We start from the raw sequence: 17,368 nt of genomic DNA, 5'->3' as shown, positions 1-17,368 counted from the left end.
TTGCAAAGTGGGTACCTAAGCTGTTATTGTTGTTATTATTGCATATTACAGATGCTTATGATATTAATTACATTATCACAATCTAGCGTTGCTTCATTTAAAAATATCCAAGAGCAGTACACTGAAACCATAACAAAAACTTTTAGTTAACCATTGTGTAACACTACATCAACATTCCCCCCATTACGGTAAGCTATTGCAACAAAAGAGCTTTATCATCCAAATAGCAGCCAAATAACTTCTCTTCATTTTTTAACAGAGCCCTAAAGACTAACCGTTTTCGCTGGAGCTGCAAGATTTTCCATTTCTTCGTGGGTCACCCAAACGTTGCCGGAAGGCTGCGAGGAGGCGCGGAGCAGCAGGGTCCGGGGAGGGAGGCAGCGGGAAAGAAGAAAGGCAGCACCATGGTAAGTGAACAGCCCACAGACACGAGACAAGGTCCTGCCTCAAGTCTACAGCATGCACCAGAGACCACTGCAGGCTCGTTCATAGCTCCCTTTTCTTCTACTTAAAAAGATTAAATAGAAAGAGGCATCCTGTGAAGTTCAAGTGAGATCGATTTAAAATGATACTTCTGTGTTTATTAATTAGAAAAAAAGGCTTAATCAAAATTTTCATTTCAAAGGTAGGTGGCTATTGGATCCACGGAGAATAGATTAAAGTTGAACTGTAGAAGAGTGTAGTTCATTCACAGAGTTTTGATTCTTCAATGTCCTTGCAAAGAGAAAATTGGTTGTCAATTCAAACTGGAAAGCACTGTCATATCCTGCCAGGGAACCAATGCCAATGTTTCCCAAATGTGCTCTTCCTCGAAGCTAGCATATTCCAGGACACAATTCAGCAAATATGTCGTTTTCCTCTATTCTTATTGAAGAAAGGATGTGAAATCCTATTCTTCGAATTCAATAAAATGTATTTTCAGCCACACTAAATACTGTCAGAAATTACAAAACCTAAGTTTCCTAATTTTTCAGCAGTGTCTTATATCATTAGAGAGAGGAAAATGGTGTATAAGAAAACTTCCCCTCCGGCGAGCAATGTTCCACAATGTCACATCATTTACTTTCTAAATAAAACAATCCATGATATTTGTTCTATACATTAAATAATGTACAATTTTTAAACCAAAGTCCACTTAGCAAGACAGAGGATCAGGCATTTTGTTGATGATAACAGCCACTGGGAACCGCTTTTCATTAAAGTCTACCATTTTGCTAGGAAATCCTTATGAATGTTGCAAAGTTGTCCATGTACATTAATCCTATAGTTACAATGAAATTTACTTCCTACCTATTTATTACTCGTTACTTGCTCTGAAACATGTCTACTTTTAAAGAACTGGAAGTAGCAAAATTGATACCCCAACATAATTTACCAACATAATTCCCTCTAGCTTTTGCTACCGTTCACATAAGTACCATGTTTGAATTTCCTTCTATTATAAATAATGCAATTTAATATAATATAAAAAATAACAACATAAAAATTAAAATGGCAAATATAATCTTTATTATATGCAGCTTAAGTGTCTGTTTATCGCCGATAGCTTATTGGTTGCTTGCGTAACTGTACTAGCCAATGGGGTGAAGTTGCCATGGCTGAACGCAAATTGAGCGGGTCAGGGGGAAGGTGAACATTTGTTTGCATTGGCAATCATCTGTTTTATAAAAACTACGTCTTAACGTAATTTCTTTTAAGAATGCCTCCTAGAAAATACAGCACTGAAGAGGAGAGAAAAGGAGCTAAAGCTGCACAAAAACGGCTTTCTCAACAAAAAGAAACCACTGAGCAGAGAAAGACAAGGCTTGCTTCAGTCGCAGAGCAAATGCATCTTTCTCAGCAAAATGAGACTGATGAGCATAGAGAAACAAGGCTTGCCTCAGATGCAAGACAAAAAAGCCTGTCTCGACAAAATGAGTCCCTTGAACAAAGGCAGGAGAGAAATGCAAAAAAAATGACAGAATAATGCTGACCGAAACGCAAAAAAGGATTAAAACATATTTAAATCACCTTTATTTATTGAGCTAGCGTGGCTCTTAAGAAATGTACCGCCAGTGGTTTCCTTCATTGCACTCTACTTTAAGCAATTAAGCAAGTAGAAGGGGGAAACCCCGTGGGGCACTAAGCAAAGGGGCGTCCTCGCCGCCTGCCCTGGGTAATTCAGTTTGAATTAGCAGACACCTTTGCACAAATCATTTTAATTACAATTTATAATATCTAGAACAGCGGTCATTTCGTATGACCGCTGGGCTTTCTAGTTTGATATAAGAGAAATTTCTTATATAAGAGAATTATTCATATACACAATTGAGTAACAAAAGGGAGCTGAGTAGTAAATATTCATAATTATAAGTAAATCATCTGGGCATAAATGTCCCCCGAAATCGGTATCATATATATGTATAGAATTCTCATTCTCCTACAGTTTGGAAAATAGAGTATACCTGATTATTTCTATCAGATAAAAGTGCATACACCTGTAAAATATACTTAGAATATGAGAGCCATCCATGTCATTAAAAGCCCCTCCCCTTTAACCCCAGTTTCTGGGAATGATTTCCATTATATTTGAATATGTGAAAGTGGCATATGAATATATGAATCATTAAGTCATTTGGAAGAAATTGCTTTTATTAAATTCAGGAGGAGTATTATGCTAAAAAGAACCTTACACTCATCTGTCACATTCCCTTTCTGAATTTTGCCAGAGTGCCTATACTATTTTCAGTGATTGTTAACTGAAGAAAATTAATTTAGGCCAATCTGGATTTACAATGATTTCTGTAGCCTTCATTTCAATTGTGAATTCAAATAATAAAGACCTATCTCTCTCCTTGTGTAAGAAACTTGACCCTCACCATCTCATTCTGGAATGCAATTGTGGATAATCTCTTTCACAGGTTATCTTAAAGTCTCCATTTGCCAGTCTGTTACCATAGTCTGGGATGGCCAAGGTACGAGAAGCTGTGGTTTGAATTTGTATCTTTATATGCGGAATGAGTATACATCCAGGGCAATTTACTAAAGTGTGGTGGGCAAACTTTCTGAAATTATGTTAGTCTTTTTGGAATTATGCCAGTAAAACTTTAATCTGTAGCTTTACTGGCGAGGAGCACTGCCTGTCTCTAGAATCTTGAAAAGTTACTCACAAAATGGCTTCTACACAGCTGACTTAATTAGCCATTGGTTGAAATTTTAACAAGTTTCTTTCATAAGCAAGCCCATACATAGTAAGTTTTTCAGAATTCTCTTTTCACCACAAATTAGAGGGATGGAACTTTCATCTAGGTAGTTTCTAAAGGGATGATTTAGAGCAGGGGTCCCCAAACTTTTTACACAGGGGGCCAGTTCACTGTCCCTCAGACTGTTGGAGGGCCGGACTATAAAAAAAACTATGAACAAATTCCTATGCATACTGCACATCTTATTTTAAAGTAAAAAAACAAAACGGGAACAAATACAATATTTAAAATAAAGAACAAGTAAATTAAAATCAACAAACTGACCAGTATTTCAATGGGAACTATGCTCCTCTCACTGACCACCAATGAAAGAGGTGCCCCTTCTGGAAGTGTGGCGGGGGCTAGATAAATGGCCTCAGGGGGCTGCATGCAGCCCGCAGGCCATAGTTTGGGTATCCCTGATTTAGAGCATAAGAGTTTCAGCAATGAGCCTATTGCTGCATGGAGAATAGCTAGAGTGGGGGGCTTTGAGCAACCAAAGCAGGTAAGGAAACTGGTGCCCAGGGCTGAGGAAAAAGAGAGTGCAAAAAGGAGGCTGGAAAAGCATAAAGGACAAGCATCACATAATTTGGTTATGGTTCTCTGAGAGCCACTGAAAATCATCTACTCCTGCCCTAGGCAGTCCACGTGGCAGCCTCCAACAGCTAAGCTGGAGAACCAAACCAGTAGTCATTCATTTTTTGTGACCAATACTGTCAGAGTCTAACGGGTGATTTATAAAATTTCAACTACCTGGTAATTCAATAAATTATAATGAAGAAGCTTGAGTTCCGCCAGATCCATTCCTCAGTAACTCCTGTAGATTTCTTAAACCTCCCTAAATTTTAGAGTCTACTTTGGTTAAGTGGCTAAAACCACATACTGCATCCGAGAAAAACACTGAAGAGTTTACATTATGATATAATAAATTCTGACGAATAAGATGAAGCAGGTGCCAGCCGGACTAAATTTAAAGAAGCCTCACATTCAAGGTCTGACAAGTGCAGGGTGGGCGCCTGAGAGGAAGAGCCCCCGTAAATTTCGTGCTTGAGGTGCCCCCTTGCCTCAGCTTAGTCCCGATGGAGGAGAATATTTAAATAACATTACCAAATGAGAGCCAGGGGAAAAATCCCTACAGGATGTGAAGGATTAAAGCAATCACCTAATTAAATCATTCAGGAGAAAGTTAGGACATAAAAATAAATATGAAAATGAGCTTAAGAAATAACTTATGAAAATTAATTAAATTAACTAGGAAAAAATAATAATTCTGTTGCTGTCAGAAAAATAAGTGAAGCAGCCAGACCTCAAAAAAAATCCTAAACCTTACCTCATTGGAATTAACTTCTGTTACTACCTATGTCATTTTGAAGTACTTTTAAATTAATGATTGAATTACATAGTACATTGACTTGAAATTTACTTTCCCCATTCAAAATGGCCCAGATCCACATTTTTCCCTTTTCTGAATTCATGTTTCTCATTATAAGAAAAGAAATGTTCCCATTACAAGAAGGCTAGTATTTATATAATTATACCTCACCTTATTTACACTAAAGATTGAGGTTAATGAGCTTATAATGAAAGGGGGAAGCAAAGCAGATTGGATAAATGGAACAGAGAAGGAAAACGGGTACAGTATAGAAAGCAGGAGACATACTTGTCAGATCATAGATTCTGGGCAAAACCATATAAGGGTGTGACCTAGGACCAGTCACTTATTCTCTCTATACATCAGGCTTCCCATCTATAAAACATATATAATAAAAGTACCTATCTCATAAAGTTGTTGTGAGGTATTATTACATGTAAAGCACTTAGACAAGGGACTTAATATGTACTCTACTAATGTCAGCTATTACTATAATACCCATAAAAATGTTGTTAAGCAATCTCCACCTAAGCAAATCTTTAGTTTAGTAAACGGTCTCTGCTTCCCCTGTACACTGCACTGACTGATGCCTATCTTGTTCCTTATATATATATCTGCTCGAATTCACTGAATTGTACATTTACCAAAGGTCATTTGTATTTGTTCTGAAACCTACTTATTTCCATTGCACTTTTTAAAACTAGGTCATTTGAATAAATATTTCATAAAGCAAAAAATAAATAAAGAAAATTTGGCTCCTGTGTAAACACTTCACTTGAATTATTTGGAAAGGTTAGATACAGGCAAATCTTAAACCATACTAATTAAGGGGATACAATTTTGTTAAAATCTGGGGAGAAATTGTAAATGTCCAGAAGGATTTTGCACTCAAATAGCTTTCTGAGTATCATGAAGTTACTACTTTAAAAAGAAATATTCAAACTAGTGAAATTGAAGATGTTTTATGGATGAGGTTATCAAAGAATGATAATGTGGAACTCCAGGCAGTAGAAACATATTTAAAGAAAGTCTTAGGTGTTTCATCTAAATTTGCAAGTTCCTAAATATTTACATATTTTTATTTTACATAAAATATTTAAGGAATGTAACTTTGTCTTTATAAAATTCCTTTTCAACCAAATATTTCAACTAACTGACATCTCCATCCCTATTCTATTAGGTAAGGGGTTTTCTATGGTAACACCAGTTCAGGAAGAAGAAAGCTGGAAGATTGGGAAAGAAATAATAAATGTAAAGGTGAGATTTTCCTTTTCATCTGGACCAAAAAAAAAAAAAAAATGGAGCCTGATTGGGAAGAAATTCTGCTCATTTTTTTTTTTAAGAGTCTAAATTCCTTGTCGTTTTCTCTTAAGAACTTGAATGAATGGACAAGATACACCTGGCTGAGGAACCAAAACCCAAACCTAAGTCTAAAAAAACTGTATATGATCTGAAATAATTGCAGTTTTCTGGAAGACATGAAAATGTTTCTTTTAAAAAATGTTTTCGTATTCTTTTGATGCAGTGGATTCACTGCTAGAAGTTTACATGTAATTTCTTTTTGCAAAGCAATTCATATTTGAAATATACTAGAAATAAGTAATTAAAAAGAACTAAACTTTATTTCATGTAACTTGAACCAATATTTGGCAAAGGGGCGCATATCTTTTGTGAATAAAGAGCATATATTAGTAAAAAGTTGAAAACTTCTATAATCCTACAGAAAAAATAGAAAATATTATAAATAGGTACTCATTTAAATTCTAAGTCAATAATCATACGCAACAATTTTAACCTCTCTAGTTATTTTGAAAATGCAAATTTAAGCAATGTGATAATGTTAACAAAGGGAGGGGAAAGGGCTACACAATGCAATTTGGCAATTAAGGTTTAAAAGTAATAAGAATATAAATGCTCTGTATTCAAATATTGTTGTGGCAATAACCACAGTTTATGCAATAACATAACATAACTCCATGTATATCCACTATGGTACTATAAACACAATGAAAATTGTTAAATAAGCAAAATGTACACTGTCAGATTTTGGGTTAAAGAAATTATGGTATTTTGTCGAAGAAGGTATGTAGCAATTAAAAGTAATACTAGAATTACATATTTATTAAACTGAGGGAAATATTTATGCTCTGCTACACTACTAAGTTTTAAGAGTACAAAAAGAATTCGTCTTTATAAAAATATCAAGAAAATAGGCTAGAAAAGTCTCTCTCAAAAAGTTAACAGTGAAAACAAATTAATAATAAATTAACAATATATGACCAGTTTAAAATCTCTGAAAAATTCAGTACTATTCAAATCATCTTTTTGAATCTACGATAATAGGTGGGACTCTCCATATGTCCCTGGGGAATTGCTGTCCAACTAAATTTATAACCTTCTCAGGTGAAAGCATTTCACAGGTTAATTCCTCCTTAAAGCCTTTTCAACAGGATGGACTGATGTGATTTCTTCTTTCACGAATTCCACGTCACTTTGCTTCCAGCTCACAGTTAGAAATTAAAATACATCATCTCCTGCTAACCTTACTGGTGAGCACGTCTCAGTCTCACTGCCCTCACCATGGTTACCCTCACTGATGTCAGGGCCATCCCTATTTCTGATCCTCTGTAATGGCAGGTAAAGTGACATGTACAGACATCATTTTTAAGATGAGTATTTACTGATCACCCACAATTTGCCTGGCACTGAGTTAAGGCTTAGGGACTATGGTAATATTCTTGCCTGGCCTAATGTGGTATAAATCAAGGAGAGAAACGATAAAATGGTTTTTAAAGGTTATCAGAGTGGTGATTCAGGGAGGAGGAGCAGACCCAGAATTGCAAGCTTTAGTGAAAAGTTTGTAGAAAGAGAACATTCAGGAACCATTCGATGAAGGGGGAGTTAGAGAAGGATGATCATCCTGGAACAGGAAGAATGTTCCAGGCAGAAGATCAATTAGAAGAGCAGATAATTCATCAAGGACAGAAAAGTTTAGGAAATTGAAAGTACTTCTGTGTCGTCAGGGTTCTGACCAGAGGAAAGAGAGCCTCTGAGGTGCACTGAGGTTAGACTACGAAGTGTCTCATGAGCTCTTCTCACATTTGACTGCTCTTTACACAATTGAGTATTCACTTACCTCTAACAGCTTTTAAAGTCCTTTAGTTTGCTTAGACCTTTTTAGATAGTGTTTAAAATTATTTCTCCATTAGGAAATGAATTAGGATGTGAAATAGAAATGATAAAGTATATGCTATTTTCTACCTTGAAACTGGAATTTCCAATGCTTTTAATTTTGCAAGGCAAGACATTTTAAATAATTTTGTATGCATTTGCTCTTGAGAGGAGAGGGTTGATGAAAACCAGTTGTGATGTTCAGGAAACTATCAGGTTTGAATTCAGTTTATAATAGCTATTTTAATGGCTACTCAGCTTCTGTTTTGAATTTTTTTTTTAACTTGAGTAATATTTCAGCTAGTATATTTAGCATTTATATACAGTTGAAAATATGTCATACTTAAGTTTGTTAAATTATATGTTTTTTCTACGTTATTTACAAAGAAGTTAAATTGGAATTATGACAGAGAGATAAAAAGTTTTTATTTATTATTATTATTTTTTGTATTTTTCTGAAGTGAGAAGCCGGGAGGCAGAGAGACAGACTCCCACATGCACCTGACCGGGATCCACCCGGCATGCCCACTAGGGGGCGATGCTCTGCCCATCTGGGGTGTTGTTCCGTTGCAACTGGAGCCATTCTAGTGCTTGAGGCGGAGGCCATGGAGCCACCCTCAGCACCTGGGCCAACTTTGCTCCAATGTAGCCTTGGCTGCAGGAGGGGAAGAGAGATAGAAAGGAGAGAGAGAAGGGTGGAGAAGCAGATGGGCACTTCTCCTGTGTGCCCTGGCCTGGAATTGAACCTGGACTTTCACACACCTGGCTGATGCTCTACCACTGAGCAAACTGGCCAGGGCCCCTAAAAGGTTTTTTAAATTTGACATATTTCTGACATTAAAATCTAGTATACTGAGAAATATAAAGGTAGATACAGTAAAAATGAAGCAAATTCTCTAAAACTACTGAACACCACATATAAAAATTACATTAATGCTTGACCAAGAGGTGACACAGTGGATGGAGTATCCACCTGGGATGCTGAGGACCCAGGTTTGAGGCCCTGAGGTCACCAGCTTGAGTGGAGGCTCATCTGGCTTGAGTGTGGGATCATAAACATGGTCACTGGCTTGAAGCCAAGGTCTCTGGCTTGAGCCGAAGGTCACTGTCTTGAGCAAGGGAATCACTGGTTCGGCTGGAACTCCCTGCCCTCCATAAAGGCACATATGAGAAAGCAATCAATGCACAACTAAAGTGCTGCAAGTGCGCGTTGATGCTCCTCATCTCTCTTCTTCCTTGTCTGTCTCTCTCACTATAAATAAATAAATTGCATTAATGTAAAATCAGTTTTCTATCTCTTATCCACTACTCAAATTTACCTCTTTCTTTCATATTTTGTTATTTTTTATTAGACATGGGGTCATAAAAGTCCAGTTAACATCAGAAATCATATCCTTTATCAGCAAAAGATATAATTAAGGAATAGACAGAGAAAGAATGAATATCATTTGAGAGTTTTTCTTAGTATTTAAATTTGTTGTCTGGTACGGATTCATTTTAGGTATTTTGTTCTTTCCAAATATTCGGATAGTGTAAAATTATAAGAAGAATAGGGTTTAATAAATGAGAAGCAAACAGATTTTGAAGGAAGGCATTCCACTTGGTATTTAAAGAACATCAAATATTTTTTCACTTTCATAAATATGAAAACTGCTTCATAAGTAATGTGTTAAGCATTGTATCTTCAGAAAGCGCTAAAGCCAACAGCTAATCAACTGAGATGTTAAATTACATTAAAAAATAAATCCCAAAAAAGAGTAAGCTTGAGAGAAAAAATTAAACTTTAGTCTAGAGACTAGTTCAAAAGTCTATCTTGGGCCCTGGCCGGTTGGCTCAGCGGTGGAGCGTCGGCCTGGCGCACCCCCCCCCCCCCCTTTCCTCTCTGTCTCTCTCATCCCCTCCCACGGCCAAGGCTCCATTGGAGCAGAGATGGCCCGGGCGCTGGGGATGGCTCCTTGGCCTCTGCCCCAGGCGCTAGAGTGGCTCTGGTCGCGGCAGAGCGACGCCCCGGAGGGGCAGAGCATCACCCCCTGGTGGGCAGAGTGGCGCCCCCTGGTGGGCGTGCCGGGTGGATCCCGGTCGGGCGCATGCAGGAGTCTCTCTGGCTGTCTCTCCCCGTTTCCAGCTTCGGAGAAATGCGGGAAAAAAAACAAAGGTCTATCTTGGTTGCAGCCTTTAAATCTGATAGGAATCACAACTTGTCCGTTGGAAACCTATTGGAAGTAGCAGCAAGGTTATTGAGGAGCAAGCTAAATCTCTTCAGAAGAATCCTTGCTGCCATGAAAATGCATGCTGCCTCTATTTGCCTCTGTCGTTTGCCCAGCCCTGGGAGCGGGAAGGAGCACAAGCTGACTCACAGTTCGGGATGTTGGAGGAGCAGAAGGGCTGGTTAGGGACACCATCTCCTGGATTGCTAACCGGAGCTTTAAGCGATGCAGAGGGTTGCTGATCCCAATCTCCCTCTGGATCTCCGTGTCGGACAGAGCAGACATGATGGCACCACTTTTCACGTTGGCTCTGCAAGCTGCCACATACCAAGCCGGCATTCCCAACCAGAGCTGTTGGGTAGAGAAAAGAAAAAGACACAAACAGATTATAATGATAATTTGAATTTGAGTGTCTCTTTATGTGAGAGGCATTATTCTAAGTGCTTTCCAAATATGAATGCTCTTACTGACACCATCCCATGGGATAGATGCTATTATTATTTCCTCAGGGGAGACAGATGTACAGGGACATTGATTTATTTAAAAACACCGTGTAGACAGTAGGGAATTAAAAATTTGAAATTGAGTTTCTGGAGTCTGCAATTTAACAATTAATTTTGGGGGGGGAATGTATTTTTCTGAAGTGAGAAGTGGGGAGGCAGAGAGACAGACTCCTGCTTATGCCTGACCGAGATCCACCTGGCATATCCACCAGGGGATGATGCTCTGCCCATCTGGGGCATTGCTCCATTGAAACCAGAGCCATTCTAGCCACTGAGGCGGAGGCCACGGAGCCATCCTCAGCACTTGGGCCAATTTTGCTCCAATGGAGCCTTGGCTGCAGGAGGGGAAGAGAGAGATATAGAGAAAGGAGAGGGAGAAGGGTGAAGAAGCAGATGGGCACTTCTGTGTGTCCTAGCCGGGAATCAAATTGGGGACTTCCACACTTTGGGCCAACACTCTACCACTGAGTCAACCAGCCAGGGCAACAATTAATTTTTATTATTAGGGATAAAACTAACATTTATGTAACACCAAATCCCTCCACTCCACCTTGGAGTTAAGACAAGGAGAACAAGCTTTATTTATTCAAGGGTCAATCAGTGTTTGTATATATAATGAGTGACTTCAGAGGTAGTGAACACACCAGGTAATATATTATAGAATTGTACACCTGAAACTTGTATAATTTTATTAACCAATGTCACCCCAATAAATTCAGTAAAAAAGGGAAAAAAGTGGGTGACTCTCATTTATAATTTTTTTTGAAATTCTTGGAGTGGAGAAATTCTGTCACAGAAAGGTCTTGCCCTGCTGCCTCTCTGTCCTGTTTGTGATCAAAGCCTGCAGCGTTGCTAAGCCTTGGGCCAGCTTATACATTTTGATAGTAGTATAAACTTCATTAGATGTTCTATATGAACATCTTTTTTGAAGGATAGAACGTGCTAATGAAAGACAGTTATAAACACCTAGAAAACTTTACCTAAAGAGAGCAACAACTTAAAAATTAGGGATTTCAATTTTTCAACTTTGCCATAATGAGACAATTTATCCAGCAGTGTAATGAGCCTATCACAGTGTCTGATACACATCTCAAGCCCTGGGTGAATGCCAACTCACATGCATGTTATAGCATCTGAATTATGTATACTTAAAAAAAGGAATATTCTCTCCACTTTCCCCCCAGCATGAGTTATGGGTAAGAAGCCCTACTTCTTACTTATCTTTGAGTAGGAGGTGGGGAGCATGCAAGTGAGCAGTTTAAACCTTGGTCTTTCAATATCCAAAATACTAATTGTCAAAGGCTCTTTCATTTGTTGACATGAACAGATCGAGCAGAAGAACATGAGAGTGAGAAAAGTAATAAGTAAGAGGAAGAAGAAAATTTTAAATCAGCAAAATACAATGCCGAAAATGAGAAGGCGTGGGCTCTATCTAAGACCTTCTTTGTCATCAGTGAATAAACCTCTAACTCTCAGCCTTATTTTTCTCATTTGCAAAGTGAAGGGACTCAGCTTTATAATTCTAAGGCAATATGTTGGGTAGTTTCCAAGACAGATCCCTACGAGCTCCACTTTCTGATATTCCTGCTCTTATATAATCTTGTTCCTTTGAGTTTGAGCTGAACTCAGTAACTTCTTTTTAAAGGTACAGACTATGATCAAAGTCATAGTATGACACTTTCCAGATTACATTGCAAAAAGACTGAGGCTTCAGACCTGCTAGCCCTCTCCCCCTCCTTCCTCTTGGAGCTCTTATTCTGTGGGAAGCCTGCAGCTATGTTGTGAGTAGTCCTGTGAAGATGCCCCCATGGCCAAGAACAGATGTTTCAGGACAATGGCTAACAAGACACTGAAACATGATTGTGAAAACATGTGTCAGCTTGAAAGTGTATTCTCCCCAAGTCAAGCCTTGAGGAGACTGCCACCCTGGCTTCCACCTTAATTTATAACCTTGTGAGAGCCTGAACAGAGGTCACAGCTAAGCTATGTCCACATTCCTGACCAACAGAAGTCATGAGGAAAATAAATGCTAAGTCTGGGGATAATTTGTTACACAGTGATAACTAACTAATTACAGATAGCTTTCATTTAAAAAAATATATTTGCCATATTAAAAGGTTACTTGTTCTTAGAGTAGAAACAACCAAGCAAAAAAAAAAAAAAACCCAATATTTGAGTCAATGTGGAAAGGACTGTGACTGAGATAAAAGAAAACAGAGAAGGAGTCTAAACATGACTAAATTGTTTATATAGCCCTGGCCGGTTTGCTCAGTGGTAGAGCGTCGGTCTGGCGTGCAGGAGTCCTGGGTTTGATTCCCGGCCAGGGCACACAGGAGAAGCGCCCATCTGCTTCTCCACCCCTCCCCCTCTCCTTCCTCTCTGTCTCTCTCTTCCCCTCCCACACCCAGGGCTCCACTGGAACAAAATTTGCCCCGGCGCTGAGGATGCTCTGTGGCCTCTGCCTCGGGTGCTAGAATGGCTCCGGTTGCGGCAGAGCTATGCCCCAAGATGGGCAGAGCATCGCCCCCTGGTGGGCATGCTGGGTAGATCCTGGTCAGGCGCATGCGGGAGTCTGTCTCCCCGTTTCCAACTTCAGAAAAATACAAAAAAAAAAAAAATTGTTTATATGCTCTTCCAACAGGTTAGTCACAAGTAATTGATCTTACTTTGACAGGCAGGATTAGACATGACTGAAGATGAAACTTGACCTCTTAGTTTATAAACTCAAGTTGTTCAAAATAACTAAATGTTTAAATATAGCTTCATTGTATCCTAATTGTTTTCCACTTCCTCTCTTCTAAGTAAGATATTTAGATTTCTACATAAAAACTTGTGGATGTGACATGTTTGGATTTACCCAAATGCTTGCCAATACACTGTTATCACAGTCATCCCTGATTAGACCTTAAACATTTTTTGAAGTGGATAAAGGGTATGAAGCATCAGACTTCCTCCTTAAAAGGACTTGCATCCTTTTCAGCGGGCTGTGCACACAGGAGGTGCTCACAGAGGTGAGTGTTAAGAGCTCCCATTCATTGGATCACCTGGCTTGTTCATCCAATTTATTCCATTTCACAATTTGAGTCACTTTAGGAAGCACATTATAAGCAAATTTTCTTTTGTGCTCAAAAAAGGTTTAATTAGCACAAACTTTACTACCTGTCATTTCCTAGGCCCTTAATGTCAGTCAATCTGGTATTTCGTTGTGTTTTTTTTTTTTTTTTTAATCAAAGGGATTGTTCATCACTTGCCCAAATAGCAGTGGACTCTGTCAAAGTGAAGCTCTTTTGATTGGCGTGGAACTGAACAAGAAGTGCTATCAAGTTTGAGGTATTCTTTCTTAAGCACTTTGTCTTATCATTGATTTTTAAAGTATAGTAATTTTAAAGACATGTTTGGAAGAAGCAGTTCTGATTACTGAAATGCTAAAAATCCCCTGACTGATATAAGAGAATAAAATAAAGCCAAGACACCCCCTCTCTTTCCCACTCCATTACAAAAGGAAAAACCTGTTTTTACAGCTAGCTATTTAGGGTCATTTTTAAAACTCATATGGGTTTTAACTTTTTCCATTGATTAAAACTCTTCAGCTCTGAATATGATATGATAATAAAGGTGACTGACTTTATAACCACAAACCATTAAAACAATGACTTCTAGTTGACTCTTTAGGTGGGAAAAACCTTGGTTCTTCTCAGCCCTGACATTGGCGTATCAGGTTCTAGAAGCCCACGATATGGAAGGGGCAGTGAGCACTACTGCTAAGTAGCATAAAGATCCTCTTGAGGTTAATTAAATATGTATTTCCTTCATTGTCCTAGTCACCCCCTGAAGCCTTCCTGCTCAGGTATGACTGAGTTTCCCCAGACCCCCTGCTCCTACTCTAGACATAAAGAGGGTGGAATTTAGAGAAACTTCTCTGTACCCCACTGGGTGCATCCTTCTGTCACAATCATAAGAAAGCAGCAGAGTAAAATCACAATGTTCACAGGCCCCTAGATAAAGCAAATATTTCCTTTATGAGCTATTATTCCAGGCTATTGGAAAGCTATGACTTCAGAAACCTGCTTTTACCCGTTTCATAAAACAAAACAAACCTATCAAATTAGTAGTGATTAAATTAAAAGCCATCTGGTTTAATTCTCTTACCTCTAGCCAAGCAACTACAGTAGGCCCATCCCACTGGGCGAAAGGTAATCCCTTCCTTCGAGCCTCTTCTAGAAGTTCATGCCTGAAGTATATAACAAGGATTATTAGAATATGAAAAATGATGGCTGTAATTGTTTTTAGTAATGTTATTTTTAAAAATCGAGTAATCCTTTATAAGCTTTTTATGAGATAATATAGAAGAGCAGAATTGCTCCTTCCTTTGAGTAACACATGCAAATCACTCACTGATTTGATTACAGATGAAACACTGATATCTAAAAAGAATTCTCTACATTTATTCACTAAAATTCAATCATTAAATGTTAATGGACTAAGAAGCTGCATTATATTATCAGCAAATACCTTACTCCTTAAACAAGAAAAAGGCCCACATACACATATTCAAGCATATATTATTGGATCTAATTGTGGCTTCTTCCATCTGCCTTGCTCATTTTTCAATTATAATTTTAATGGTAGAAGAAATGCCTGGATATAGCGGCGAAGATAAATTTGGTCATTTTAGCCACATTCAAACGATGTGCTTAGTTTTAGAATTCTCCCTGGGTTCAGGTGACTACCTTGGGAGTCAGTTCTTTTTCTAGACTACAAAATTACTTCCCCTTTGAAGAGAACTCCAGGGAAATTTACTCACATCACAACAAAGCAATGTAAGTTGTAAAATTCAAAGTACACCTATTTTTATTTATAATCACTTCTATTTTTAATGAAAGTGAAACACTTCAATGACAATAAATGTTTGTTTCTGACAATAAAAAGTTGTAAAGAGTCATGACAGAAGCATTTTAATCATTGTCTCTACTACTTAGCCTTTAGAATTGACATCCATTTACAAAACCAATTTGAGTTTGTTCATTATTGAAATAGCAAGTTTATTTTCTTGCTATATATACCTAGCCAGCACTACATTATAAATTGTATACTCTGTTCCTTAGTACACTTTGATTTTATACAAAAATAATAAAAATATATATAATAATTGTTTTTTGAATGTATGTACTTTGTGCTCAGGAATCCATTATTAATATAGTATATAAACTCCAGAATTAAGTATTTGATTGTTTCCTACTATTAATCAATCAATAGCTTATTATGGTCGACTATATGTTAAAATATGTACATATTCAAAAGTGTCTTTCAACATGAGAGCTTTTCGTGTTTGCAAAGGCTATTATAAAAAATGTATTGTGAAAAATAAGCAAGGAGACAAGACAAAAATTGAAGTTAGAGTGAAGAGACACATAAATCAACTACTGTTTCATTTGATGGGATAACAAGAGAAACATGGGTAACTTCTGCAAGTAAGCGATTCAGCACATGAGAAAAGGAACAGCGACACTGACGCTAGGAATGCAAAAAACTGGGAGATTTCTCGCCTTGCTTGCTCTGCCATCACCCATTCCCTCAGGCTTCCCTATGTCATTCTTTCATAGAAAACCAGATCCAAATAGCCAAGTCTCACTGTAACATAAATACTGACAGAAATGGGTTGAAGGGTCAAACCCCAACCACAAGGTACTTATGGAACACATGCTGTGAGCTGAGACCTGAGGAAATAGACATGGATCCAATTTACTAGGAGATCCCTGGTTAGATTGAAAAAGTAAACATATGAAACTGGAAACATAGTGAAATATACAAATATATGTTAAAAATTGGTAATGCACATTTTGATTTTGAGGATTTTGGAAAGGGGGTTAATAGCAATGGAAACAATAGGTGAAGACTGAGGCAGCTGAGCTTTGAAGGGCAGGTAGGAAGGAGATTGGGATGGGGCTCCAAGCAGGACAAGCAGTAAGAGTGGAGAGCCAGAGGGAGGACTGAGTATGGAATGTGTGCAAAAAAATTTAGAGTAGACCTCTACAAAGATGAGCATTATTAAGAGTTGTAATGTTATATCCATTATGGGAAGAAGCACTTTCAGTTATGTGACAAGAGAGTGGCATTAAAATGTAAGAAATGAGTGCACATTTATAATCATTTTTCTCTACATTTAGTAAAAAAGCAAGTAAATACACACTCAACACCTAGAAAGCACATAACATTTTTACAAGTGAATTATATGAGTTGTTTAAAAGCCATTTATAAATAAATAAATTTTTAAATATTTTTACAAAAGCCATTTTTAAAATTTAGAACACTTTAATTGTGAAAGTTCTATTGAAGTAAATAAAAATGTACCACACAAGCTAGAGTGATACTGTTAAAACTTGAGTCAGATGACTTAACTTCTCTGCTCACAAATTTTAAATTACTCCCCTGTATCGCTTAGAATAAAAGCCAAAGAAGCTTTTAGAAGCCACCCTACTCTCTTCATCTCTTTGACTAAACTTCCATATCACCCAGCAATGTTGGCTTTTTTGTTGTTACCTGAAAAAAACCAGGCCTTTTTCTGCCTCAGGACCTTTGCAGCTGTTATTCCCTCTGTAATTCTTGTCTTCTCCATCTCCACATGACTTATTCCTTAATTATTTTAAATCTCTACTCAAATGTCACTTTCTTTCTGAATGTTTCTTACCCTTCCTCCCATTATCCCGACCAGACACTCCTCCCCATTTCTTGCTTTATTGTTTTATTATATCTTCTAACACAGAGTATCGTTTATTTCTCTCTGTCATCTCTCAATAGAAAATAAGTTCATATATTCTGTTCAGAGATAAATTTGAAGCATCTGAAACAGGGTCAGGGAGAAAAGAGGTGCTCAGTAAATAGTTGTGAATATTG

The 17,368-nt window shown here is 37.7% G+C and overlaps 1 protein-coding gene across 13 annotated transcripts in view; it reads right to left on the bottom strand.

The window, feature by feature from the left end:
- PPFIA2 (PTPRF interacting protein alpha 2) overlaps positions 1-17,368 on the bottom strand; it is a 505,851-nt gene that overhangs the window by 19,791 nt on the left and 468,692 nt on the right. For all 13 annotated transcript variants that reach the window (XM_066368469.1, XM_066368476.1, XM_066368471.1 and 10 more), the window contains 3 exons: positions 14,624-14,705; positions 10,122-10,322; positions 276-338 (listed from right to left, as the gene is read on the bottom strand). In XM_066368469.1, the coding sequence (XP_066224566.1) occupies positions 276-338; positions 10,122-10,322; positions 14,624-14,705 (346 nt within the window). The remainder of the gene's footprint in view (positions 1-275; positions 339-10,121; positions 10,323-14,623; positions 14,706-17,368) is intronic.

The sequence above is a fragment of the Saccopteryx leptura genome, chromosome 2 (assembly GCF_036850995.1).
Source record: "Saccopteryx leptura isolate mSacLep1 chromosome 2, mSacLep1_pri_phased_curated, whole genome shotgun sequence".
Lineage (NCBI taxonomy): Eukaryota > Metazoa > Chordata > Mammalia > Chiroptera > Emballonuridae > Saccopteryx > Saccopteryx leptura.
This window is presented reverse-complemented; position numbering and strand designations above follow the sequence as displayed.